Below are 27,177 nucleotides of genomic sequence, written 5' to 3' on the forward strand. Positions count from 1 at the left end.
TGAATACAGTTCTCTGTGCTATACGGTGGACTTGTTGCTTATCCATTCTGTGTATAAAAGCGTATGTCTGCTCATCGCAGCCTCCCACTCCATTCCTCCCCCAGCCACCCCCCTCCTTGGCAGCCAGTCTACCCGGCTATGCCTGAGTCTGTGCCTGTTTCATAGACAGGTTCATTCGTGCTGTGCTTTAGATTCCACATCTAAGTGACATCGTGTGATACTTGTCTTTGTCTTTCTGACTTACTTCACTTAGTATGATCACCTCTAATCGCATCCATGTTGCTGTAAACGGCACCGTCTCGTTCTTTCTAGTGGCCGAGCGGTGTCCCCTTGGGTACACGTACCGCGGCTTCCTTATCCATTCCTGTTGATGGACACATAGGTCGCTTCCGTGTCTCAGCTGTTGTAAACGATGCTGCCGTGAGCACTGGGCGCGTGCATCTTTTGAAGCAGAGTTTTGTCTGGATCTGCGCCCAGGAGTGGAATTGCTGGCGCATGTGCCAGTTCTATTTTTAGTTTCCTAGGGAACCTCCCTACTGGTTTCCCAGGTGGCTGCACCAGCGGCCGTTCAAGGAGTCTAGACTTTTAGCCCCACACCCCTTCTCAGAGGCTCTGTCTCAGGCCCCACTTAAAGAAACGCCTCATTAAACAGTGAACGGCGGCCCTTTGGACAGTCATCGTGTGGTACCACACAAACGCAGACGTGAGCCCTGAAATCACGTAGCTGTGGTTAGAACGTGGCCATCAAATAATCCAGAACCTGCTTATCCCAGGGTTTATCAGAGTGTTGTTAAACATTAATATGCCAACTGTAAAATGTCTTCCAAGAGAACCCACACATTACCCCCATAGAACACAGCCGTGGGTCTCAGACACTTACAGAAATAGTCACTATCATCTTAGCATCCGTCACTTGAAAATTTTTATCATAACAAAAAGCTCTGTTAATTAAGGAACACTTTGGTGTTTTATTTATTAAAATGTTATCTACAAATACTTGGGAAGCGCTGGCACATTTTATTCGTACTCTGGACAATTCCTGTGAACAAAGAGATTCAGGGACCCCTTGCAGTATATCTGTAGGCCCACCTTCCAGGTCCCCCAGCGAACTACGGATGAGAAGTCATGCTTCCAGTTTACTGGAGGGGACCTCGCCTTAGGATGGACTTAGCCATCTAGGACGATCTGTTCTAGATGGGGAGACAGCAGAGTCGGTCCCTCATCCCCCTAAATTGGCAAAAGTCTGTGATCAAGTCCACTTCCACATCTCCCGCCCTCGTCTGCCTTCCATCGCCTAGGTGAGGGGAGGGGAGTCTTGACAGGGGGACAGGCCCCCAGACTTAAGTAATTTTAGAAGTCCCCGAGGCGTCTCAGATGTGCGGCCAGATTTAGAGTCCCTATCTGGCTGCAGGAAACATACCAGGGGCTCCCTGAGCAGACAGACTGGAAAGGATTTGAATGACCGGATCAGACTAGAGTGGTAGCCGCTTAATCCTGGTTATGTGTCCTCAGAATAAATAGCGGGCCCAGGGGAGGCAGGCTGGGCAGATGCAGGTACCAGCATGAAAAGCCTCCAGAATTGCTTCCAGCTGGTGTCTGAACCCAGATCTAGACGGAATCTGGACAGTCCACTTTTTTTATTTTATATTGGAATGTAGCCAACTGACAGTGTTGTGATAGTTTCAGATGGACAGCAAAGGGACTCGGCCACACACACACGTGTATCCATTCTCCCCCAAACTCCCCTCCCATCCAGGTTGCCCCATAACATTGAGTCAGAGCTCTCTATGCCATAGAGTAGGTCGTTGTTGGTTATGCATTTTAAATATAGCAGAGTGTATCTGTCCATCCCAAACTCCCTAACTATCCCTCCTACCCTTCCCCCTGGCAACTGTAAGTTCGTTCATTAAGTCTGTGCATCTGTGTTTTGTACATAAGATGAGCAGCCCGTTCTTAATATTAATCAATATTGTTACTATATTTTATTATACAGCTACCCAAAATGGATATTAGCAGATATCCATTTTGGGGGGAGGATACAAAAAATGCAGATAAGCCAGAGAAAATAGGGAGGGTGAGAGAGAAGAAGTAGAAAAGTAGATTGATCTGTGTTTCCTTCCATTGGGCCTCACTGGTAGTTCAGACCTGAGTTCGATCCCTGGGTCAAGATTCCCTGGAGGAGGGCATGGCAACCCACTCCAGTGTTCTTGCCTGGAGAATCCCATGGACAGAGGAGCCTGGGGGGCTGCAGTTCATGGGGTCACAGAGAGTCAGACACGACTGAGCGACTCACACTTTCACTTTCCTTCCATTAGCGACAGGAATATTTGAATGCCATTTGAAGAACTAAAAACACTGCGTTCTACTCTGCTTTTTCCCCGAAGAACCTGTTACAAACCTCTTGTTCTGTCAATAAATATTTTTGAGTAAACTCAATTATAGGACTATTCCATCCTCCACTGTATGGACGCCCCATAATTTATCTTACCAATTCCCTAACACTGGGTAATTTGATTATTTCTGAATTGTTACTAATATTAAGAAATATCATTCTGAATGCCCTTGTAACTAAATATTTTTGCACATCTTCTGTTTCCTGAGGACTATCTAATATTATTTAAAGCTAAAAACCACTCATCAAAATTGCTCAATAGCCAGCTATATCTTTATGGATTATTTGGGGGAAAATGTCCCCTGAGTTAAAAGGACTGATGGGTTCTTTTTTTAACATCCTCTTATGAAAGTTTTAAAACATACCCCAAAGGAGAGAATTGGATCCTCAGTCCTTCTGGACTACCTCTCAGCCTCAACAATCATCTGCATTTGCTCATCTTGTTTCGTGAATCTTCCCCAGGCTTTTTTTTTTTTTTAACTGCAAATCTCTTTTAAAAGCAAATTTCAAAAATGCAGTTTCACCCTTAGGTATGTCTATGTGTGTTTCTTACTAAAAAGGACTTTTCTTTAAACATAACAGCCATGTCAGCTCTCACACCTGAGACAGTGAACAATTCCTTGGCTTCTTCTGACACAACCCCGTGTTTCAGCCACCATGAGTGTCTCAAAGAGCCTTTGTGCACAGAGTTAGTTTAACTCAGGGTTTAAACAGGATCCACCCATTGCGTTTAGTTGCGGCATCTCTTTTATTCTACATAGTTCCCTTTCTTTTTATTCTTGTCTTTATTTTGGTTTTCATTTTTGTCTTGTTTTCATGCACTTAATACGTTGGAGAAACCAGGTTCTACAGGAGAAACAGCCTCAAAAGTTTTCAGTAAAGAGCCAGAGAGTAAATATTTTAGGCTTTGAAGGCCATATAGTCTTTGTCACAGCTTCTCATGTCTGTGTCTGCAGTTCAAAAGCAGTCATAAGCAATCTGGAAACAAATGGGTGTGTATCTGTGTGTGTATTCCAATAAAACTTTATTTACACAAACAGGCAGTGGGCCATAATTTGCAGAATATCCTTACTGTAGAATAGCCCACATCTGGATTTGGCTAGCAGCTTTTTCATGCTGTAGTTCACTTCTTCTTCTATCCCTTGTATTTCTGATTAGATTTAAGTAATTGATCATGGGTGCTTCTCTGGTGGCTCAGCAGTAAAGAATCTGCCTGCGATGCAGGAGACGTGGGTTCAATCCCTGGGCTGGGAAGATGCCTTGGAGTTAGGAAATGGCAACCCACTCCAGTGTTCTTGCCTGGGAGATCTCATGGACAGAGGAGCCTGGCGGGCTACAGTCCATGGGGTTGCAAAGAGTCGGACATGACTTAGCGACTAAAAAACAAGCCGATCTTCAGGTTCAGGCTGTTGTTTTGCAGGCAGTGATAGGTGCTTCGTAAGGCATGGTGTCTTGGACACAGCGTGTCTGCTTGTCACGGGTTGTTTTGTAAGCAGGCACTACCCTCTGCAGCTAGATTCGCTTTTAAGTAAAATTCTACCTATCCCATCAGTGCCCGTGAAGATGATCCTTCTCTAGACAAAGAAATGAACTGACAGTGATCACTTTTGGTGATTTGTAAAATATGTACAAAACACCTTAACATTTAACTCAGATTTACTGCTGAGAATTTATACTCGAGGAAGTGATTTAGAATGTGGCAAATATTTTCCCATAGAGGTGTTCATCACAGCATTAGCTGTAAGATCAGAAAACAAGGAGCTAGGGACTTCTCTGACTGTCCTGTGGTTGAGACTCCCTGCCTCCAGTGCAGAGGATTCAGGTTCGATACTTGGCTGGGGACTAAGGTCCCACGGGCTGTGTGATGTGGCCAAAAAAATTTTATTTAAAAAAAAAAAGAAAACAAGGAGGTAAATTGGATGCCCATCATTACAGGATCAATTACAGAGGAATGATTATTTGAAGTACTCTGCAGCCAAGTGAACCATGGTGAAGAAATGTCACATTAAATGGAATTTATGATATCGTCTTGGGTGGAAACGGCAGCTTTAAAATCAGGATGGATGAATAGCTAGGTATTGTTTTGTTTTTTTATTGGAGTATAATTGCTTTACAATGTTGTGTTGGCTTCTGCTGTACAACAAAGTGAGTCAGCCATACATCTACATATACCCCATCCCTCTTGGAATGCCTACTCACCCACCCTAGTCCCACCCCTCTAGGTCACCACAGAGCACTGAGCTGAGCTCCCTGTGCTATACAGCAGCAGCTAGGTACTATTCATACTCAAAATATACTGTATCAGTAAACATATATCATAACTTCTATCAATCACCGTGTTTCCAGTGCTACTCCAATATTTTATACTAACTCACACAGTCCTTACAGCAACCCTGTGGGCTGGATGGTATTTCTTCCGTCATATGACAAATAAGAAAGGTGAGGCACGCCGTATTTGATAAACGTCCCCAGGGCCACACCACCAGTAAGTAGCCAGGGGACATTCAAGCCCAGAACGTAGTAGCACTGTGGTAACTACCCAGGGGGCCAGGAGAGAAGCGTCTGGAAGGTTTACCTTCAAATGCCAGCCCTGAATAGCCATCAGAAGGACTGTTGCTGAAGCTGAAGCTCCAATACTTTGACCATCTAATGTGAAGAACCAACTCATTGGAAAAGACCCTGATGCTGGGAAAGATTGAAGGTGGGAGGAGAAGGGGACGACAGAGGATGAGATGGTTGGATGGCATCACCGACTCAATGGACATGAGTTTGAGCAGACTCTGGGAGTTGGTGATGGGCAGGAGGCCTGGCGTGCTGCAGTCCACAGAGCCACAAAGAGTCAGACACGACTAAGCAACTGAACAACAATAGGGGAAAACCGTTGAATTTTCTCTCCTTTTTTTCTACTCTTTTCTCATCTGTACTTGCTACTTTTCTGACTTTTTTTTTTTTAACTTTAAGTTAAAAATAGTACAGACTCATTCTCTCTAGCCATCTCACCCTCCCTAAACCCAGAGAGTTCTAGGGCTGTATAGATAGTCCCTGCCCCCACACTAAGTCATTGATGGCTTATTTGCAAAGTGCCCCAGCCCAGCCCCTGCCCTGGTTGCTCTGATCCACCTTCCCTGGGGGGCAGCCGCCCTGCATCCTCCCAGGAGCTGGCACCCTGTGTGTGTTGATGACAATTATTGTGTCTCCTCCAGAACAAATCCAGAGCAGGCATCTCTCATTGTCAGGCGCGGGTGTGTGTGTAATTTCTCAAGTCCCCCTTTGTACTGACTGACCAAAGCTAAAGTGATTTTTTTTTTTTTTTTTTTTTTGGACACTGAGGTCAATTTGTCACAGTGATGCATTGATGTGATGGTTCTCTTCATAAAACTAATCCCCAAATGTAGTCTAGGCGGAAGCGTTCATCCTTTTTCCAGCCGTTATCTTTTAACCTCTTTGGGAGAATAGCTTGTGCCCACTCTGGGCGGCTTGGCGGTGGCTTCGGGTCAGAAGCAACCAGGCTGGGACCTGGACCTGAACTGAAGGTGTGAACGCTGGATGCTGACTCGACGTGGGTCGGCTCCTGGCCCGAGCCGCGCCCCGCCACCCCCGCCGCAGGCGTGGTGGTGGGTGTCCCCGCCCTGGCCCGGGGCTCGCCCCGCCCGCCTCTGGAGCTCCCTGCTCCAGACCTGCCCTGGGCTGAGCCCACCCCGGCAGCCCCCGCCCCACCTCGCCGGCGTCTCTTTGCTGAGCAGCTCTTCCCCCTTTCAGGCACGTCTGGGAGAAAGACGGCGTCGCGCTGAGCACGGAGGGCAACCCCCGCGTGCGCCTGGACGGGAGCGGCTCCCTGCGCATCTCGCAGACCTGGTCCGGGGACATCGGCACCTACACCTGCCGGGTGCTCTCGGCCGGCGGCAACGACTCCCGCAGCGCCCACCTGCGCGTGAGGTGAGGGGACGCGGAGGCGCGGGAGCGAGGGGCCGGGCGGCCTGAGCCCGCCCGCCGCGCGCCAGCACCCCCGCCCCGGGCCTCTCCCAGCTCAGGGAGGCCGCCGTCCAGGGCGGGGAGCCTGGGTTGGAGCCTGGGCGGGCTCCAAAGCCGGCACGCAGTCTCTAGGTAGAGGGCCGAAGGCTTGGCTGGGGCTGAGGGCTAGACGTCTGGGGGCTCAGACCGAGTCCTGGCGCCCCCTGACTCGAGACCTTCCGAGGGGGCCCACCGCGTCTGTCTCCTCCAGGCAGCTGCCTCATGCCCCCGAGCACCCCGTGGCGACCCTCAGTACCTCGGAGAGGAGGGCCATCAACCTGACGTGGGGCAAGCCCTTCGACGGCAACAGCCCGCTGATCCGCTACGTCCTGGAGATGTCCGAGAACAGTAAGGGTCCGCGCCCGCCCCCCGCACCTACCAAAGGCAGGGCGGCCCGCTTCCCAGAGCGGAGCGCGGGGTCCGCCTCCCTGCGGCCTGTGAGAGGGATCCTGGTGAGGCATTTGCTGGTCCCGGAACCCCGCACCCAGAAGATTCCCAGACGCCGGTCATTAGTTTTCTTATTTCTCCTTATCCTCCACCCCCAAGCTGTGAGCTCCCAAATTAGCAGGCATCACTTGAAGGGTGTTTTAAATACAGTTTGCTCATCAATTTGAGGGGGAAATAAAGGCTAGAAAAGCCAAGTGCGTCTCAGTTCCCGTGAGCCCGGCTCCGTCCCCAGTCAGTACCCTCCAACCCTGGGACACGAGGGCTAAGAGGACCCAGAAAAGTGACATGGCCAGTCTCTACTGGACCAAGCTGGGCGGGAGGTATTAAGTACGAGGCTGGAGCGCTGCAGGGAGTGGGAGCAGGAGGAAGCATGCCCCCCGCAAGATGCCCACCTCTGCCTCCACCCTCTGTCCCGGCAGATGCCCCCTGGACGGTGCTCCTGGCCAGCGTGGACCCTGAAGCTACTTCCGTGATGGTCAAGGGCTTGGTCCCCGCACGGTCCTACCAGTTCCGTCTTTGTGCTGTCAACGACGTGGGGAAGGGACAGTTCAGCAAGGACACGGAGAGGTGAGGGGCGCAGGGCGGGCGTCGGGGGCTCCAGTGGCGGGTGGGGGCCAGGCGGGGCCACCTGCTGCCACAACCACTGTGGTGGGGGGTCCCGGCTGCCAGGCGTGTCCTGGTGGCTCCTCTCGGACCCCCTGAAGCCTCAGTCTGTGCATCTGCAGGATGGGGGTAACTGTACTCACGCCAGTCTCTGGGAGGCAGAAAAAATTCAGGCGTACGAGTGAAGGGCTGTGAGCAGCGCCTGGCAAGGGATACGCACTAATCCGGTTGAGCTGTGCGTCTCTCTGTGAGCCATGCAAGGTCCAGCACTCACCCCATTCTGCCCCACATCCCCATCGCTAAGTGTATGTGAAGTTCCAGAGTCACCGAGGATCTCCTTGGATCTCTGTGTGCAATGCTTGGCTCAGACCCCATGAAGCCTTCAACAGGCCTTCTTTTTTTAATGATGACAGTTGAACAGCAGCATAGTTCATCCACTCTAATACCTACGTACATGTAGGAGGCACGTTCTACCCACCCAGATCCCCATAGGGCAAGCAGCGTCCTCTAGTGAGAAAGGAAACATCCGGTCAGAATGACAGTGACCCCCAGTCCCATGCCCCAGAGCTGTGTGCTTTGCTCTTTTTTTTTTATGTTTATATTTTTGCAGATGGATTGAGATATCATGGGCATGAAACATGGTGTAAGTTTGAGACATGCAGTGTGGTTTGACACACTCCTATATGGCAAAATAGTTACCCCTGTGGTGTTAGCTGACACCCCCATCCTGTCACATAATTACCGTTTCTTTTTTGTCGTGAGAACATTTAAAATCCCCTCTCTTAGCAACCTCCAAGGGTGTAATACAGTGTCATTAGCTATAATCACCAGGCGTGCATTCTCTCCCCAGAACTGGTTACTCTTACCACTGCACGTTTATACCTTCTGAACAGCAGCTCCCCATTCCCTCCACCCCCAGCCCCTATTAATCACCACTCTCCTCTGTTTCTCCGAGCTCGGCTCGTCCAGATTGCACGTAGCAGTGAGGTCACGCGGTGTTTGTCTTTCTCTGCTGACTGCCTTCGTTGAGCACGTTGCCCCCCGGCCCATCCGTATTGTTGCAGATGGCAGAGCTTCTTTCTCGTGGCTGGAAAATACTTCATTGTGTAGCTCTGTTACATCTTCCTTAACCATTCATTCCTTGGTGGGCATTTAAGCTGGTTTCACCTCTTGGTTGCTGTGAACTGTGCTGCAGTGACTATGGGGGTGCAGATGCGTTTTTGAGATCCTATGGATGGCTGGATTGTATGGTAGGACTGCTTCTAATTTGGGGCGGAAGGAACCTCTGTGCTGTTTTCATAGTCTCTAGACCAATTTATCTTCCCACCAGCAGTGCTTAAAGGGTTCCTTTTAGCCACATCCTTGCCAACATTTGTTATCTCTCGTCTTTTGGATAATAGCCACTCCGTCGGGTATAAGGTGATTCCTCACTGTAGTTTTCATTTGCATTTCCCTGTTGATTTGTGGTGTTAAGCATGTTTTCATGGACCTGTTGGTCATTCATTTGTCTTCTTTGGAAAAAATGTGCAGCCCACTTGTGCATTTTTTTTTATCAGATGTCTAGTTTTTGGCTACTGAGTTGTATGAGTTCTTTATATATTTTGGATATTAACGCCTTATCAGATACATGGTTTGCAAATATGTTCTCCCATTCTGTAGGTTGCCTTTTCATCTTGTTTCTTTTGCTATGCAGATGCTTTTTAGTTTGATATAATCCTGCTTATTTGTTTTTCTTTTGTTACTTGTGTTTTTGGTACCATATCCAGGAAATTGCTGCTACGATTGATGCCAAGGAGCTTTTCCCCTATGTTTTAGTCTAGGAGTTTTATAGTTTCAGGTCTTAAGTTTGTCTTTAATCCATTTCAAGTTAAAAAAATTTTTTTGTGAGTGGTGTAAGATAGGGGTCCAGTTACCTTCTTCTGCATGTGGTTTTCCAATTTTCCCAACATCATTTATTGAAGAGACTGTCCTTTCCCCATGAAGAAGGGTTCATATTGTTAAAATGTCCATATCACCCTAAGCCATCTATTGAGTCAATCCCGTCCCTATCGCAATTCCAATGGCATTTTTCACAGAAACAGAAAAAACAATCCTGAAATTTGTATAGAGCCACAAAAAAACCCCCAAATACCCAAAACAATCCTGAGAACAAAGCAGAGAGTCAGAGGCATCATACTTCTTGATTCCAAACTATACAACAAAGCTATAGTCACCAAAGCAGTGTGCCAGTCTTCCAAAACGAGACACACAGGGCGTTCCCTGAGAGGTTAGGACTCACACTTTCACTGCCATGGCCTGGCTTCAATCCCTGTTCAGGGAACTCAAATCCTACAAGCCGGCAGCACAGCCACAAAAAAAAAAAAAAAAAAAATAGACACGCAGATGAGTGGAGCAGAACGGAGAGCCCAGAAATAAGCAGCCATAATATTTGCTAAGGGAGCCGCGAACGCACTTTGCTCTTAGATGTGAACCCAGACCCCTCCCCACACCCAGGTTAAATCAATCATTGTGGCTTCCCTACAGTTCCTGTGCGCTTGAGTCCTTCTGGCTTTTACGAGCTAGACGCCGTTGAGGCGTGACACTCTAGCAGGAGCAAGAGGTGGCAGATAACGGCCTGGCATGGAGAATTTCATCATCCACCGTTTTTGTTTTTGTTTTGTTTGCAATTATTCTTTTCATTTTCTTGCTATAGCAGGCCTTGGCTGTGGCCCTGGGATCTCTCCTTGCAATCCTCAGGCTTCTCTCTAGTTGTTGCGTGTGGGCTCCAGAGCACACGGGCTCAGTGGTTGTGGCTCGTGGGCCTGGTTGCCCCGAGGCACGTGGGATCTTAGTTCCCTGACCAGGGATCGAACCTGCATCCCCTGCATTGGAAGGTAGATTCGTAACCACTGAACCACCAGGGAGGGCCCTCATTCACCGTTTATTGAGCGTCTACTCTGGGCCAGTCCGTGTTTGGACCATGAGAGGTGGTGCAGAGAACAAAATCAACCCCGACCCAACCTTCCAGAGCTACGAACCCCCAATAACAAGAAGCCCCGAAGTGTAGGGAAACCATCCTATAACTTCTCCAGTCATTCAGGCTTCCCTTTGTAACACTGATTCATCTTCCTACTGAATCTGCATCCTAACAGCCCTGAGTCACACGGGAAAAGCTTGAATTACCCTCACTCCGGGCTGCACGAAGACATGGGAGGGTGCGGTACATTTTAGAAAAGCTATCCACCAGGGAACAAAAGCATAAACAGAGAGGGAAAGGCATCATCAGAAATAATTAACTCTTATTGTTCGTGGATGCCTGTCAGTTATGTGAAAAATCCACGGAGGTGGAATGCTGCGTCGCCTGGCCATGCCAGAGAAAGAAATGTAGTAGCCCCGGGCTTCAGGGTATGGGGTCAGAGGAGCGCTCAAACTCTCACCCCACCAGGCCTGCCCCGCCCCGGTCACGGCCCAGCCTGTTTCGAGTTCACCACCAGCTGGTAATGGGGAGGTGAGTGTTTTAAACACTTCTGCTTCTAAAATTTTCGAACACTCACGACCTCCACCAGACCCGACGGCAGCTTCTTTGACAAATGGGAAACCGAGGCCTGGGTCCCTCGACCACACAGAAAGTACACTCATCTGATGCTCTCCAGGGACTTCCCTTGTGGCTCAGTGATAAAGAACCCACCTGCCAATGTAGGAGATACTGGTTCAATCCTGGGTCGGGAAGATCCCCTGGAGGAGGAAATGGCAACCCACTCCAGGATTCTTGCCTGGAGAACCCCGTGGAGCCTGGCAGGCTATAGTCCATGGGATCGCCAAGGGTCTGCCGTGACTTAGCGACTGAACAATTTGCCAACAGGGAGTGTTTTGAAAAGACATTGCATCATTCGTGCTTCAACCACTTTTATAAAGCAGACAAATGGCGCTTTATTGTACTGCTTTTTCAGATAAAGAAACAAGCTCAGAGAGGTTAATTGACTTGCCCAAAGGCACACAGCAATTGCGCAGAGTCTGCAGGGACAGAGTAGGGGTGGGACCTCTTCATATCCCTTTAAACTTCCGTGTTTGCCATCAAGACAAGGCGTGAAAAGACCTGTCCGTCCTTGGTATTTTCCAGGGTCTCCCTTCCTGAAGAGCCCCCCACAGCCCCTCCACAGAACGTCATCGCCAGTGGCCGGACCAACCAGTCCATCATGATCCAGTGGCAGCCGCCTCCTGAGAACCACCAGAATGGCATCCTCAAGGGCTACGTCATCAGGTAGGCGTCCACCCCAGGGACAGCAGGGAAGAGAAGGGGACAGAGATGGGGAGGGGCGGGAGTGGGTTGTTCTCAGATTCCTGGCAGGTCCTTCTCTATCTAACGAGGACCAGACAAGAAATGCCTACCCTACACTAGGAAGGATTGAGGCTAGACGTCCAGAAGAACTTCCAGCGGTGAGAGCCTTGGAATGCAATAGGAATGGTGAGAGAGGAGATACAGTGAAGTCTCCTTAAGGCTGTATGGATGGGCAAGTCTGTCAGACATCAGGGCTACAGGGAGACAGGTAACTCTCCATGTCCAGGTTTCCCCAGTGGGTAAACTACTTGGCCAAGAATGGTTAAAAAGTGGAAATCTGGGGACTTCCTTGGCGATCCAGTGGTTAAGACTCTGTGCTTCTACAGCAAGGACCATGGATTTGATTCCCGGTCAGGGAATTAAGACCCAACATGCTTCATGGCACAGCCAAAAAAAAAAAAAGGAGCATTCCTTTCTTTGGTCTTTATGGAAAAATGAAGCCCAGTTTTATAGCCTTTTATTTTTCAGTTTGACTGTGGACACTTTGAAAAAATGAAGGTATTAGTCATTCAGTCGTGTCTGACTCTTTGAAACTCCATGGGCTGTAGCCACCAGGCTCCTTATTGGTAACCTAAAAGCATATTATTAAGTTGTAACTAAAATTTGGTGTTCAGAAAAGAAAATTTTAGCCTGTTATTTGAAACTACTGAGAACTCTCATCAATATTCTGAACTCAGGCTGGTTGCAAAATGCTAGGCAACTTCCCATATCTCTTTCCTGAACACTCACAGCATTGAAATCCCCTAATCTTGGAAGAAGTTAGCATTGGTTTGGCTATTCCGTTATCAGTTACCATTAGTTCGGCTACTCCATAGTCAGTTAATTGTGTGGTGGGTCTGCTGGTGATTCTAACGGGCAGCGGTTCTCAGAGCGTGGTCCCTGAACCAGCGGTGTCAGTATCACTTGAGAACTAGACAGGAATGAAAATTCTCAGGTCCCACCCCTGGACTACCGAATGGGGAACTCTGGGGTTAGCCCAGAAAGCTGTGTTTTGACGAGCTTTTCAGGCGTACTTAATGCACACTAAGGCTTTGAGAACCACTGATGTGCGGCTTCGTGATGCATCAAAATAATTTGGGGGCTCTAATTCCCTAATCGGAGAAGGCAGTGGCACCCCACTCCAGTACTCTTGCCTGGAAAATCCCATGGACGGAGGGGCCTGGTGGGCTGCAGTCCATGGGGTCGCTAGGAGTCGGACACAATTGAGTGACTTCACTTTCACTTTTCACTATCATGCGTTGGAGAAGGAAATGGCAACCCACTCCAGTATTCTTGCCTGGAGAATCCCAGAGACGGGGGAGCCTGTTGGGCTGCCGTCTATGGGGTCGCACAGAGTTGGACACGACTGAAGCGACTTAGCAGCAGCAGCAGCAATTCCCTATTAGAATCGAAAGTATGTGTGCATTGCGGTTCTCCTGTAAGCTATCCATCCTCCAAAATGTGCCTGTTCAGATCCCATTTCTTTATTACCCTGTGTTCTTTTTCCCAGTGGAAGGTGGGACTTGATAGAGCAGGTAGCCTCAGGCTTTTTTGTCTCCATCAAAGTGAGTGGCTGTCAAAAGAGGGAGCCATTCTCCTAGAGCAAGAAGGAAAATCAGCCCAAAGTTTGGAGACCACTCTCCCATCAATGACCTCTCAAAGCTGAGACCAGTGAGATCTTCCCAGGAGCTCTCAGCATCTTGTTAACCATCCCACCAACGTCCTCCTCCCCCATCAAAAACAATAGTCCAGACACATCCCCTAGACCTGTGTTATCCAGTAGGATAGCCTCTGGTCACTTGCAACTATTTAAATTAATAAAAGAAATTAAACGACAAATGTAATTCCTCAGTTGCACTTAAGCACATCTCAGATGCCCAGCAGCTACCTGATTGGACAGCACGGATATGGACCATTTCCGCCATCACAGACAGCTTCCTGGACACAGGGCCATGAGGGCTGACTCTCATCCTTGGCATCCTGGCGTTCTCCCCCCAGGTACTGCCTGGCCGGGCTTCCTGTCGGGTACCAGTATAAGAACATCACGGATGCCGATGTCAACAATCTGCTGCTCGAGGACCTCATCATCTGGACCAACTACGAGATCGAGGTGGCTGCCTACAACAGCGCCGGGCTGGGCGTCTACAGCAGCAAAGTCACCGAGTGGACGCTACAGGGAGGTGAGTGGGGACCGTGGCCGCTGCTTCTCCTTCTCCAAGGTCTGTGCCTGTGGGATCCTGTACTCGCCCAGTCCTAACGTGGGCTTCCCAGGTAGCTCAGACGGTAAAGAATCTACCTGCCATGCAGGAGATCTGGGTTTGATCCCTGGGTCAGGGAGATCCCTTGGAAAAGGAAATGGCAACCCACTGGAGTATCTCTGTCTGGGGAATCCCATGGACAGAGGAGCCTGGAGGGCTACAGTTCATGGGGTCGGAAAGAGTTGGACATGACTGAGCGACGGAGCAGCAGCAGCACCAGTGCTGACTGCCTCAACCATGTCGCCTGTTTTATCCAGCCCCGGGCTATTGCACCAGAGAAGGCAATGGCACCCCACTCCAGTACTCTTGCCTGGAAAATCCCAGGGACGGGGGAGCCTGGCGGGCTGCCGTCTATGGGGTCACACAGAGTCGGACACGACTGAAGCGACTCAGCAGCAGCAGCGGCAGCAGGCTATTGCACGCTGTGCCCAGTTACCCTGTAGGGCGGGAGGATGGAGGAGAAGATGAAGAGGTTGGGGCGGGTGTGATGAAGGCAGAGGCTTCGGGGGCACAGGGACCTTCTGCGAAGTTTTCCATTAACTGGATCATGAAACAGCTTACATTTAGTGTCGTACCTAAAAACCACCCTGAGCATTTTCAGATTCATCACTTGTATTTATGGGCATCCTGTGAAATGGGCCAGACCGGTTTTATTAAACCCAAACTAATCTACAGAAGCTTCCCAGGTGGCTCAGTGGTAAAGAATCCACCTGCCAAGCAGGAGACGCCAGTTCGATCCCTGGGTTGGGAAGATCCCCTGGAGAAGGGAATGGCTCTCCAGTATTCTTGCCTGGAGAATCCCATGGACAGAGGAGCCTGGCAGGCTACAGTCCATGGGGTCACAAAGAGTCAGACTCGACTTAGCGACTGAGCACTCAGGCAATGTACAGCGAGAGAGCATCTCGAGTCTCCGTGGCTGGGGGGTGGAGGGCGGGGTGTAAAGCTGTGTCTGCAGATCTTGTGTGTTTCCTCTGCTTCCCTGGGCCAGACAGACGGTGGCCCCTCCACCCACACCCCCACCTCTCTGCTCTCCCCCAGTCCCCACAGTCCCTCCGGGCAACGTGCACGCCGAAGCCACCAACTCCACGACCATCCGCTTCACCTGGAACGCCCCCAGCCCCCAGTTCATCAATGGCATCAACCAGGGCTACAAGGTACGTGAGGTCTCTCCCGGCCCCAGTGGAAGCCTGCAAGGAGGACGCGGGCTGGAGACGAGCGAAGCAGGCGAGGGAGGGTGCAGGAGGGCGTCCCTGCTGTTTCTGAAATCACTGGTTCAGGCCAAGCAGGGGACATGTACGTGATCAAGGCAGAGGGCCTCGGGCTGTCCCCAAGTCCACGTCCAGGCCCCAGGGAGTACAGACCTTGACCTGTCTGTGACCAGGTGCAACAGCGCAGTCTCAGTGAGACTGGGTTAGAAACAAAACCAGGTTTGTTTCAGGCGCGGGCCGTCCGCAGAGCCGTGGCCCCGTCAGAAATATCTAAAACGCACTTCTTACCCCTGATCCGTGAGCTAAAGGGAGCGTTCAAGTCCTTGGACTGTACCTGACCCCGCCCAGTGTGTTTAAGGGCTGGACTAGGACTCAGAGCCCGGATTAGAGTCCTGGCTCTGCCTCTCACCGGCTCCCTGGACGAGTGAGTCCGTCTGAGCACCCTTCCTTCGGTAAATATTTACTGAGCCCGACTCTATGCATGTCTAGCGGCTGGGAAAGCAAGATACATTCTGTTCCCTCATTTGTGCATGAAAATGATGCTAATTTTTATTCCTTGGGGTTACGTGGGGATTAAGTGAGGATATTTGTATTTTTTGAGCAGAATGGCAAACACCTAACAAGCATTAGGGAAACGCTAGAAACAGGAGTGGAAGTGGACTAGCTGCTCGGACAGCCCTCCCGCGGTACCACAGTCGGGGCAGCTTAAACACCAGCAGTGTATCCCCTGAAAGTTCCGGAAGCCGGAAGGCCGAGAGCCCGGTGTCCTCGGGGTTCGTTCTCTCTGAGGCTTTTCTCCTTGGTGTGCAGACGGCCGCCTTCTCCGTGTTCTCACGCAGGCAGGCAGCACGGGGGGCGGGGGGTGGTGACACGTGTCACCAGGAAGCCAGCTGTGAGGGGGAGAGAACTTCAGGCTCTGGCTTGGAGCCCAAGGATCTGGCGACCTGGCAGTGACCGCAGACACTTTCAGAACATTCTCAAACCACCCGTGTGCAACAACCAAGAGTGTTTCTAGGACCTGCAGTCTCAGCCTTTATTGCTTCAAGGTCAAGGTGGCTGGACACGAAGAGACTGAGATTAAATCACTGAGAGAATTTTTCTGCTGGTAAACCAAGGAGGGGGGCTTCCCAGGTGGCTCAGTGGTAAAGAACCCCCCTGCCAATGCAGGAGACGTGAGACGCAGGTTCCATCTCTGGGTCGGGAAGATCCCCTGGAGGAGGGCATGGCAACCCACTCCAGGATTCTTACCTGGAGAATCCCACAGACAGAGGAGCCTGGCGGGTTACAGTCCATGGGGTCGCAGAGTCGGACATGACTGAGGCGACTTGGCACAGCACAGCAAAAAGGAGGGAGGGTCTAGGTTGGGACACACTCCAGCTGTGGCATCCCCCTCCCGGGAAGGCGCATCACCGAGGCCGAGCCGGCCTTCCTGGGCCAAGGCTGCAGCTCTCGCCGGCAGTGCTGGCTGGCTGGAGAAACCTCTTAATTGAGACTCTGGGGGGCGGCAGGGGAGGGAAAGGGGAGGCTCGAATCGTGCAGAGGAGCTGAGCTGGGAACAATTAGCTTCTTGTTGCTGACTCTAAGTTTCCTTCCACCCTGGGGAGCCCTGGGCTGCAAACTTCTAAGGCAAATGGCTCCCAGAGGGCCAAGGAGACCAGCTCATGGCCGGGACAATTAGTGCAAAGACCTATTATGTGCTGGAGCCAGAGGAGGCTACAGAAGCCCACCTGATTCCCAGGTCTGGGCAGTGCCCAGCACCCACTCCCTGCTCCGTGAAAGTCAGCGGGAAGGAACTGTCCAAATAGCTGGAGCATATAAACAGGTGAGGAAGACTTGCTTGTGCTTAGACAGGGCGCATTCTAGCGCCAGGCAGTATGGGCTTCTCTCCCGTACTTGTCTTGGACAAGGTGCACAAGAGCCCTAAGAAGGAAGACTTGTTATCATCACCCCCATTGTATTTCTTTATTTTTATTATTGTTTTCTGGCTGTGCAGCATGTGGGATCTTAGTTCCCTGACCAGGGATCGAACCCACACCCCCGCATTGGAAGTACAGAGTCTTGACCCCTGGACTGCCAGAAACATCCCTCGTTTTATTTTAAACATTGATTTGTGCCGGGTCTTAGTTGCAGCGTGTGAATTCTTAGTTGCAGCACATGGGAGCTAGTTCCCTGACCAGCTCCCTGTATTGGGAGCTCAGAGTCTCAGCCACTGGATCACCAGGGACGTTCCCATCACCCCATGTTGTAGAGGAAGAAACTGAGGCGTGAGGACAGGTAATGTGTTCAAAGTAACCACACAGCTCAGATTCAAACTCCAGACCCTACACCTTGCCTTGCATTGAAAATAAAGTGTCATATGATTTAACTGTCAAATAATGACCATAACTGATTTTTTTCTAAATGCAGATGGATACAGGTGGGGATTTTGCTTCTTGCTCCTTCCACCTTCAGTGTCACAGGGAGGAAAAAAAGCAGTGTTCATCTCTTCCATCCTTCAGTGAGAAGGGACCTTTTTCCCCCTTTGGATTGTGAAAGAATTTCAAACATCTGCAGAATTAGAGAGAAGACTAAAATGACTGGGTAAAGCCATCGTGCACCGTGGCTTCACAGTTACCAACACACGGCCCAGCGTGTTCCCTCTGTTTTTTTCTTATTTATGTAAATGGCTGCGTGAGGTCTTAGTGGCTGCCCTGCAGCACATGAGATCTTAGTTCCCCGACCAGGGGTGGAACCCACTCCCCCTGCATTGGAAGGTGGATTCTTAACCACTGGACCACCAGGGAAGCCTTGTTCCCTCTATTTTCCAGCCTCTGTCCTAGAATATTTTTCAGACAATCCCAGGTATTGTATCCTTTCATCCATTCATATTCCCGCAGAGAAACATTATAAAGTCTCTACTTAAAACCTCACCACAGTAACCACATTCTCATTACGGTGCCTTCAAATATCAATGGTCCCCTTAATAGTATCAGATACCCAGTCAGCGTTCAAACCTCCTGGTCTCCAAATCCTTTCCTTTACTGGCTGGTTTATTTGCCTCAGGATCCAAAGGAAAGCCACATAGCTGCAGTTGGTTGGACTTTTCTAGGTTTCAGTTGGCCCACGGGTTCTCTGTCCCCCTCTTTCTCCTTTTTAGTTTATTTTGTAGAGAAACTTAGTCATTTATCCTATAGAATTTTCCACAGCCTGGCTGGATCGGCTGATTGCATCCCTGTGGGGTCTTTTAATTTATTCTTCTGAACACTATATATTTGCAGTAATTTGGAATTTAGAATGAGAGGTTTGATCCGGTTCAGGCTTGAATATCTTTTTTCAAAATATTACTTCCTAGATGGTGCTGTGCATTCTCATTAGCTGGCAAAGCATCCAACTGTCTCTCTTACTAGGATGTAGTGGCCACGATGATCCTTGTGTGGTCTGTTATCTCAGTACGGGTTGCAAAAGGAGGAGAAGTGAATGTTGTGATTTTTGTCTCGATTTATGAGCTGAAATACTTTCCCCCCCACCCAAAAAAAAAGAATTTTTCCCTTAACAGCTTTTTGGTTACCTGAAGTTTTAGTTCATCTAGGGAAAGCGTGGTAAGTGCTCAAGTCTTTTCCGTAAGTTAACAATTTTCAGAGGAATGAACTGGTTCCTCGGCATCTTCTAAGGTGATAGATGAGTTTAGATGGGGGCAGGAGGCATCTGTGCTGTTGCTGTTATTGTTAGTATTATTATGTCCTTAGGGAATTTTAATACATCTGTTATGTTTCAAGCCACTGCGGTTATTACTTTTATTGATGCCAGACTGACCCATCACCTGCCTCTTCAAGTTGGTGAGTCCTTCTGATGTGGGCTCAGCAGTCTTCTTTTCCTCTTTCGCCTGTGCTGGGTCTTTGTTGCCGCGTGCAGGCTTCTCGTGGGGGCTTCTCTTGTGTGGGGCTCAAGCTCTAGGTGCAGAGGCTTCAGGAGTTAACAGCACGCAGGTTCAGTAATCGTGGCGACAGGCTCAGTTGATCCAAGGCATGTCGAATCTTCCCGAACCAGGGATCCAACCTGCGTCCCCTGCGTTGGCAGGCAGATTCTTAACCACTAGACCACCAGGGAAGTCTCAGCCCCAGGGCTCTTGGGTAGCGTCCTTGCTCCCTGGTATGACAGGATGGCACACACTATCTTCTCCTCCTGCAGCATGCCTGGGATCAGCCACGTCTTCAGGGAGCCCTTGTTTCTTTTAAATGATAGTTAGATACCAGAATCTGGGCAATGGGGTGCTCCTGGTTCTAGCACTGACTGTTGTTTCGAAGCTCTGTGAATGGGCAACTGAAAAATACTATTTTAAAAGATAAAACGTATACCGATACTTCCAATTCAATTTCAGGACTTTCAGATTTCTTTTAAAATAATCTCGTGGGTCTTTTCTCTCTCTTTTCTCCATACTAAAAATCGAATTCTTTTCACACCAAAGAATCACTGACCTACTTGATCCCACAGACACCCACAACAGTTTCAGAATAGTAATATCAACACTGTGGTTACTGAAAATAGCTTCAGATGATCTGTAGGTCTTTCTGTTTTTAGGGTGTATCCCAGCAAGATATACTCCCCCACCCCTTTCTGTGCTGCAAAGTCTTTGAAAGGGTTTCTTTCTGATTTTTGCTCCAACTCAATACACTGTGAAGTTCATTTGTTTCCTTTTGGTTTTGATTTTTAGGGATTGATTTTTTAATTTAATTTCATTCTGTAATTATGTAGCATATTTACATGGTTCCAAGGTTAAATCTACAAAGAAAAGTTAACTCCAAGAAAATCAGCCTGAATTCTGGTCCTCTGCCTTCCCAGTAGAATTCGTTTCTTTTTGTGTGTTGGTTTGGTTTGATTTTCCCTTCCATTTCTTTAACATAAACAAATACATGCATACATCAATGTGTCTCCTCGCCTCAGATGAATAACGGTGTACGATACGTGCTTTCTCCATCTTGCTGCTATTTTCACTATATCCTGGAGATCACTTTGTAGGCGTATATAGAGATACTTCATGTTCCTTTTTTAAAAATCTGCATTGTAGTGCATTATGTGGATCTCACATTGTTTGGTCAACCAGCTCCCTAGTGAAGACATTTTGGTTGTTTCCTGTCTTTCCTGTAACAAACATTTCCACGGTGAACAGTTTTATGCATACATCTTTTTATATTTTCATGTGTAACTTTGGAATAGATTCTTAGAAATAAGATTGCTAAGTCAAAAGATAGATATATATAATTTTGCTGCTGTGGCCAAATTGCCCCCATTATTTTTTTTTTCATTTTTTAATTTAATTTTCAACCAGAAATATATTTACCCAATTCAAAACCCAACAAACATAAAAAAGGCAAACTTAGAGCAGAAATCTTCCTTCCATCCCATGCCCTTCCACCCCAGCCCCTCATCTGCCTGTTCTTTCCCACCCAACTTTGAAATTCTCCCCACTCCAGGGAATCACTGTTGTTAATTTCTTACATATCCTTCCAGGATGTTTTATACAAATCTGTGCACATGCAAAGAGATAGAAAAATAGAAAGAGGAGGGGAGGGAGAAAAAGAGAATTTCCCCTTCTTTTCTTAACTTGAGTATATAGCAGGCCAAACGTACTATCCTGGACTCGCGAGCCTGTAATGTACTGCCTCCGTCAGAAACAAGACACATCAATTCAGCCCTTTTCTCTACAACCATCAGAGTAGACCATCAGTTCAGTTCAGTTCAGTCGCTCACTAGTGTCCGACTCTTTGTGACCCCATGAATCGCAGCACACCAGGCCTCCCTGTCCATCACCAACTCCCAGAGTTCACTCAGACTCACGTCCATCGAGTCAGTGATGCCATCCAGCCATCTCATCCTCTGTCGTCCCCTTCTCCTCCTTCCCCCAATCCCTCCCAGCATCAGAGTCTTTTCCAATGAGTCAACTCTTCACATGAGGTGGCCAAAGTACTGGAGTTTCAGCGTTAGCATCATTCCTTCCAAAGAAATCAGGGCTGATGTCCTTCAGAATAGACTGGTTGGATCTCCTTGCAGTCCAAGGGACTCTCAAGAGTCTTCTCTGACACCACAGTTCAAAAGCATCAATTCTTCGGTGCTCAGCCTTCTTCACAGTCCAACTGTCACATCCATACATGACCACAGGAAAAACCATAGCCTTGACTAGAGAAACCTTTGTTGGCAAAGTAACGTCTCTGCTTTTGAATATGCTATCTAGGTTGGTCATAACTTTCCTTCCAAGGAGTAAGCGTCTTTTAATTTCATGGCTGCAGTCACCATCTGCAGTGATTTTGGAGCCCAGAAAAATAAAGTCTGACACTGTTTCCACTGTTTCCCATCTATTTCCCATGAAGTGATAGGACCGGATGCCATGATCTTCGTTCTCTGAATGTTGAACTTTAAGCCAACTTTTTCACTGTCCTCTTTCACTTTCATCAAGAGGCTTTTGAGTTCCTCTTCACTTTCTGCCATTAGGGTGGTGTCATCTGCATATCTGAGGTTATTGATAATTCTCCCAGCAATCTTGATTCCAGCTTGTGTTTCTTCCAGTCCACCATTTCTCATGATGTACTCTGCATATAAGTTAAATAAGCAGGGTGACAGTATACAGCCTTGACGTACTCCTTTTCCTATTTGGAACCAGTCTGTTGCTCCATGTCCAGTTCTAACTGTTGCTTCCTGACCTGCATACAGATTTCTCAAGAGGCAGGTCAGGTGGTCTGGTATTCCCATCTCTTTCAGAATTTTCCACAGTTTATTGTGATCCACACAGTCAAAGGCTTTGGCATAGTCAATAAAGCAGAAATAGATGTTTTTCTGGAACTCTTTTGCTTTTTCCATGATCCAGAGGATGTTGGCAATTTGATCTCTGGTTCCTCAGCCTTTTCTAAAACCAGCTTGAACATCAGGAAGTTCACGGTTCATGTATTGCTGAAGCCTGGCTTGGAGAATTTTGAGCATTACTTTACTAGCGTGTGAGATGAGTGCAATTGTGCGGTAGTTTGAGCATTCTTTGGCATTGCCTTTCTTTGGGATTGGAATGAAAACTGACCTTTTCCAGTCCTGTGGCCACAGCTGAGTTTTCCAGATTTGCTGGCATATTGAGTGCAGCACTTTCACAGCATCATCTTTCAGGATTTGAAATAGCTCAACTGGAATTCCATCACCTCCACTAGCTTTGTTCGTAGTGATGCCTCCTAAGGCCCACTTGACTTCACATTCCAGAATGTCTGGCTCTAGGTGAGTGATCACAGCATCGTGATTATCTGGGTAGACCATCGTGTCTCCTATAATCCTGAGGCTCAGAGAGGTTGACTGACTTTCCCAGTAAATGACAGAGTTGAGCTTTAGTTTCCCCATGGCAGGTGGGAGCTTAGTTTCCTGACCAGGGATCAAACCCATATCCCCTGCATTGGAAGACAGTCTTAACCCCTGGACCACCAGGGAGGTCCCTTGGTTTTGGTTTTGTAACAGCGCAGAGCAGTGATTCCCATCTCATCCTCATTGCGATGGTGAAACGGGACTCGTAGGTGATGGACTGACCCAGTGCCAGGCCCAGTGCGTGTACATGGAGCACAGACTCCACCCCATGGCTGCCAGAGCCCAGCGCCTTTGAGGGCACTAGAAGGCACCAGAGACGCTTCTGTTGTCTCCCTGGTCCTGAGGGAGAACCCTCAGCCCCTCCTCTGCAGGTGCAGCTGTGGAAGGACAGGTGGTCCACACGCCAGAATAAACGTTCTGAAGCCGCCTCCGCCATCTTGGTCTCTGGCCTGGATGTGCGCATGCCTGGCGTGACTCCACTGCGCCAGGCTTCCGGCATCCTGTGCACGTCTTCCGTGTCATTTCTGAAGACCGTTCCCTGTGATACTGTTTCCAGGCACTTGTCAGGACGTTCTTTGTCCCTTATCTTTTTTTTTTTAATGGTAGTGATCATAATTGGTCTAAACTCAGTAAGATTATATTTACCTAGATTTTGCACTTACTGGAGAATACACCACGCAATTAATTCTAACGGCATAATTAATTTGAATTTACATTAATTAAATTAAATTAAAACATCAAACTTGTTTCTTCATCTACTCCAAAGAAGTTCAGGAATTTAATTGCTATGAAACAAGATAACCGAAATAAGGAGGGTATTTAACATACTTATTAAATGCCACTTAGTATTTCTGATTAGTATTTTTAGGGTCTAATTAGTGTCTAATTAACTTGCTATCGGCTATCTTTTCACAATACCAATTAAATTTCCAAACATCCTTTATAAACAGGCGGCCATGAAAAGGAGCAGATCAAGCATTGTTATGGGCGTGAGTTAATCAGGAAACACTGGCATGGTATTGTTTTATGTCTATAAATACCCGGGCTTATTAAAACTCATCCCGTGTTGCTTTTCACCATTAACTGCTATTTAATCAACTTCAAATAAAGGAGGAAATCTCTGAGACCAGCTGTCATTGTTAGAGACAGAAGAAGGGCCCAGAAAAAAAGGAGTGGGGACAAGAGACCAGGAGGCAGAAAGATGCGGCCACGTGGATGGATCCAGAGATGATCACACTGAGTGCGTCAGAGTAGGATTTACATGTGGAATCCAAAACATGACACAGATGAAGTTACCTGTAAAACAAAAGCAGACTCACAGACTTGTGGATGCCTCGGGGGAGGCAGGGGAGAGAGGGATGGATGGGGAGTCTGGGATTAGCAGGTGTAAGCTAGTATACGTAGGATGGATCACCAACAGGTCCTACTGTATAGCACAGGAACCATACTCGCTGTCCTGTGATAAACCATAATGAAAAGAATATTTTAAAAGAATGTGTGTATATGTAAGGGGCTTCCCGGGTGGCGCTAGTGGTAAAGAACGCGCCTGCCCCTGCAGGAGGCATAAGAGACGTGGGTTGGATCCCTGGGTTGGGAAGATCCCCTGGAGAAGGAAATGGCAACCCACCCCAGAATTCTCCTGGAGAATTTCCATGGGCAGAGGAGCCTGGCGGGCTATGGTCCATAGGGTCGCAAAGAGTCGGACACGACTGAAGTGACTTGGCACGCATGCACACATATATGTATCACTGAATCACTTGGCTGTACAGCAGAAATTAACACAACACTGTGAATCAACTACACTTCAGTTTTAAAAAACAGGAGGCAGGAAGAGATGGAAGGGGAGGCGGGGAGTTTATGCAGCTATGGGTGGGATGTATAGAGTGGAGATTAAATGAAAAGTGATGATGAGTTTCCAGACAGGGTTTTCCTGTTGACACTCCACCTCTAGCAGATGGTTAAGATTAAAATCCCAACTCAGAACAAGTTTAAAAGGATTAGAGTTAGCTACACACTGAAGTTCCGGGGGAAAACTGTCCTAGCCCAGACAGAGAAAGACAAAGGAGTCCAGGTATTGGAAACAGAGACCCTCAGCTTCTAGCCGCTGTGTGATATAGTAAAGTCACTTAGCCTCTCTGAGCCTATTTCATCATCTGTGAAAAACCAGACTGGCTTCGTGCCTATGTAGTCACTCAAGTCTCCATACTTGGAAGGACTCCATATTTGGGTCGATGTTTTGCTGCTGTCTCTGGAAATTCTTAACAATTTTTAAACAAGGGGGTCTCCATTTGCATTTTGCTCTGGATCTGCAAATTATGTAGCCAGTCTTGGTCAAGTCCCTCCCTACGGGGTTGCTGTGGGGACTGAGTGAGAGATGACCCGTTGAAAGCACCCTACTGGCTGCCTTGCTTAGAGTAAGTCACTCAAGGAATGGAAAAGCACCCCAGAGTGAGCTCCCAGAGGACAGATGCTCCAGGGGCCTGTGGGTACCAACTCGGCTGCCCTTCCCTGGGAGGAGAGACCCTAGGGAGCTGGGCTCCTGGACACTGTCCGTGGCCCAGCCTCTGAGAAAGCGCTGGGCCTCTGCTGGTCTCGTTCTTGCCACCCTGCTTGAGTGCCTGGCCTCTCTGCAGCTCATCGCCTGGGAGCCGGAGCAGGAAGAGGAGGTTACCATGGTGACCGCCCGGCCCAACTTTCAAGACAGCATCCACGTGGGCTTTGTGTCTGGCCTGAAGAAGTTCACAGAGTACTTCACCTCCGTGCTGTGTTTCACCACCCCCGGGGACGGGCCCCGCAGCACCCCGCAGCTGGTGCGCACCCATGAGGATGGTAGGCAGCCCCCGGTCCCGGCTCCCTCTGCCCCCCACTCCCTACGTGCCCCGCCTCCATGGGCCAGGCTGCGCACTCCAGGCACAGGGCAGCCCTGCTCTTGTCTTCCAGCCTGGGGTGCCCCTGGAGCCCCGCGGGTCATCTTGCAGACGGTGGTCTCTCTCTGGCTCTAACTGGCCTCGGGTGGGGTGGGGGGCCTTCTCGGGGTGCAGTGCCTGGGCCTGTGGGACACCTGAGCTTCAGTGACGTCCTGGACACCTCGCTGAAAGTCAGCTGGCAGGAGCCAGGGGAGAGGAACGGCATCCTCACAGGTAGGCCCCTCGGCCTTGCCAACCCGGGGGGTGAGCCAGGCTGGAAAAGGTCATCCTGTCCATCCCTCTGCCGCCTACCCAGCGTCCCTCCAGAGCCTCTCAGCAGACCAGTCTTTCTTGGAGAAGACTCAGAGGAGGTTCCCAGCCCCTCTGCTCTGTGGCACACCCCAGCTCCTCACCGTGGCTGCAGTCCCCACACAGCGAGGGCGCCCCCCCGACCCACGACGCTCCCACTTCCTCGGAGGCACCTTGCTTCCAGCGCGTGTCCAACCGCCAGACTCGTGGGGACATGAGCAGCAGAGCAGAAGGCTGAAGCCACCGCAGCTGAGCTTACACAGCACTGCGGGCTCTCCCCAGGCTACCGGATCTCCTGGGAGGAGTACAACCGCACCAACACGCGTGTGACCCACTACTTGCCCAACGTGACCCTGGAGTACCGCGTGACCGGGCTCACCGCGCTCACCACCTACACCATCGAGGTGGCCGCCATGACCGCCAAGGGCCAGGGCCAGGTGTCGGCCTCCACCATCTCCTCGGGGGTGCCTCCAGGTGGGTGCCCGCCGCCCGCGCCCGGCTTCTGCCCGCTCTCCTCCTGATGGCGGCCACTTCCGTCCCACACAGCCAGCCCCTCCCTGGGGTCTGTGGTCCCTGGGTGCCCCCAGGGCTGGCCTCGCCCTAGTGATGGCAAGGCTGGGTGGACTCTGCTGCTTCCTCGCTTGGCTCTCAGGGGAGCCCAGACCCCGCAGGCCCCGACCCTTCTCTCTTCCGCCCCTGGCCGCCTCCCGCCCCCGACTGCCCACACCAGGCTCTGCATCACACACTGGGGTCTGTGACTCAGGGAAAGAACTCTCACTGTCACCTGAAGGGTCCAAACGGGATTCCAGCCAGTGGGAATGTGTGCTGGGAGCCGGATAGAGCAGGGTGCGAGTAATCCCACCCCCAGTTTAAAGAGCAGGCTGAGGCCCCTTCTCAGCCCCGCTTCTGCCAGACTCTGCGACCTCGAGCAAGTCATGTGCCCCCTGTGCCTCAGTTTCCCCATCTGTATCAATGGGGAGATGCTCTGGATACCCACACATTCCCATCTGGGTCTGTGAGTCTGTTTGTGCGATGTGGCCAGGATGCCTGGAGCCTCCCACCCACTAGGATGGTTGAGATAACTGGGCTTCAGCTGACCCCACATGATAATAACAGTGACAAGAAGGAGATTGTTTGTGGCCCAATCGTGTCTGACTCTTTGTGACCCCACGGACTGTAGCCCGCCTGGCTCCTCTTTTGTCCATGGGATTCTCCAGGCAAGAATACTGGAGTGGGTTGCCATTTCCTTCTACAGGAGATCTTTCCTGACCGAGGGATCGAACCTGTGTCTCCCACATTGCAGGCAGATTCCTTACCATCCTAGCCACTAGGTAGTTATTAAGTTACTTGATAATTTAAGCCAGCACTGACGGTTGATGAAGTGCTCACCCAGCCCAGGGCTCCACGCATCAGTGCACTGAATCCCCCCAGTAAC

General features: G+C 49.6%; 1 protein-coding gene across 2 annotated transcripts in view; it reads left to right on the top strand.

Annotated features, from left to right (window-relative positions):
* The window catches only part of SDK2 (sidekick cell adhesion molecule 2), a 264,287-nt gene that overhangs the window by 184,510 nt on the left and 52,600 nt on the right, over positions 1-27,177 (top strand). For both annotated transcript variants that reach the window (XM_061392947.1, XM_061392949.1), the window contains exons 13-21: positions 6,152-6,328; positions 6,615-6,751; positions 7,270-7,417; positions 11,553-11,693; positions 13,749-13,930; positions 15,047-15,162; positions 25,161-25,356; positions 25,569-25,667; positions 26,025-26,216. In XM_061392947.1, coding sequence (XP_061248931.1) covers positions 6,152-6,328; positions 6,615-6,751; positions 7,270-7,417; positions 11,553-11,693; positions 13,749-13,930; positions 15,047-15,162; positions 25,161-25,356; positions 25,569-25,667; positions 26,025-26,216 — 1,388 coding nt within the window. The remainder of the gene's footprint in view (positions 1-6,151; positions 6,329-6,614; positions 6,752-7,269; positions 7,418-11,552; positions 11,694-13,748; positions 13,931-15,046; positions 15,163-25,160; positions 25,357-25,568; positions 25,668-26,024; positions 26,217-27,177) is intronic.

Source organism: Bos javanicus, chromosome 19, assembly GCF_032452875.1.
Source record: "Bos javanicus breed banteng chromosome 19, ARS-OSU_banteng_1.0, whole genome shotgun sequence".
Lineage (NCBI taxonomy): Eukaryota > Metazoa > Chordata > Mammalia > Artiodactyla > Bovidae > Bos > Bos javanicus.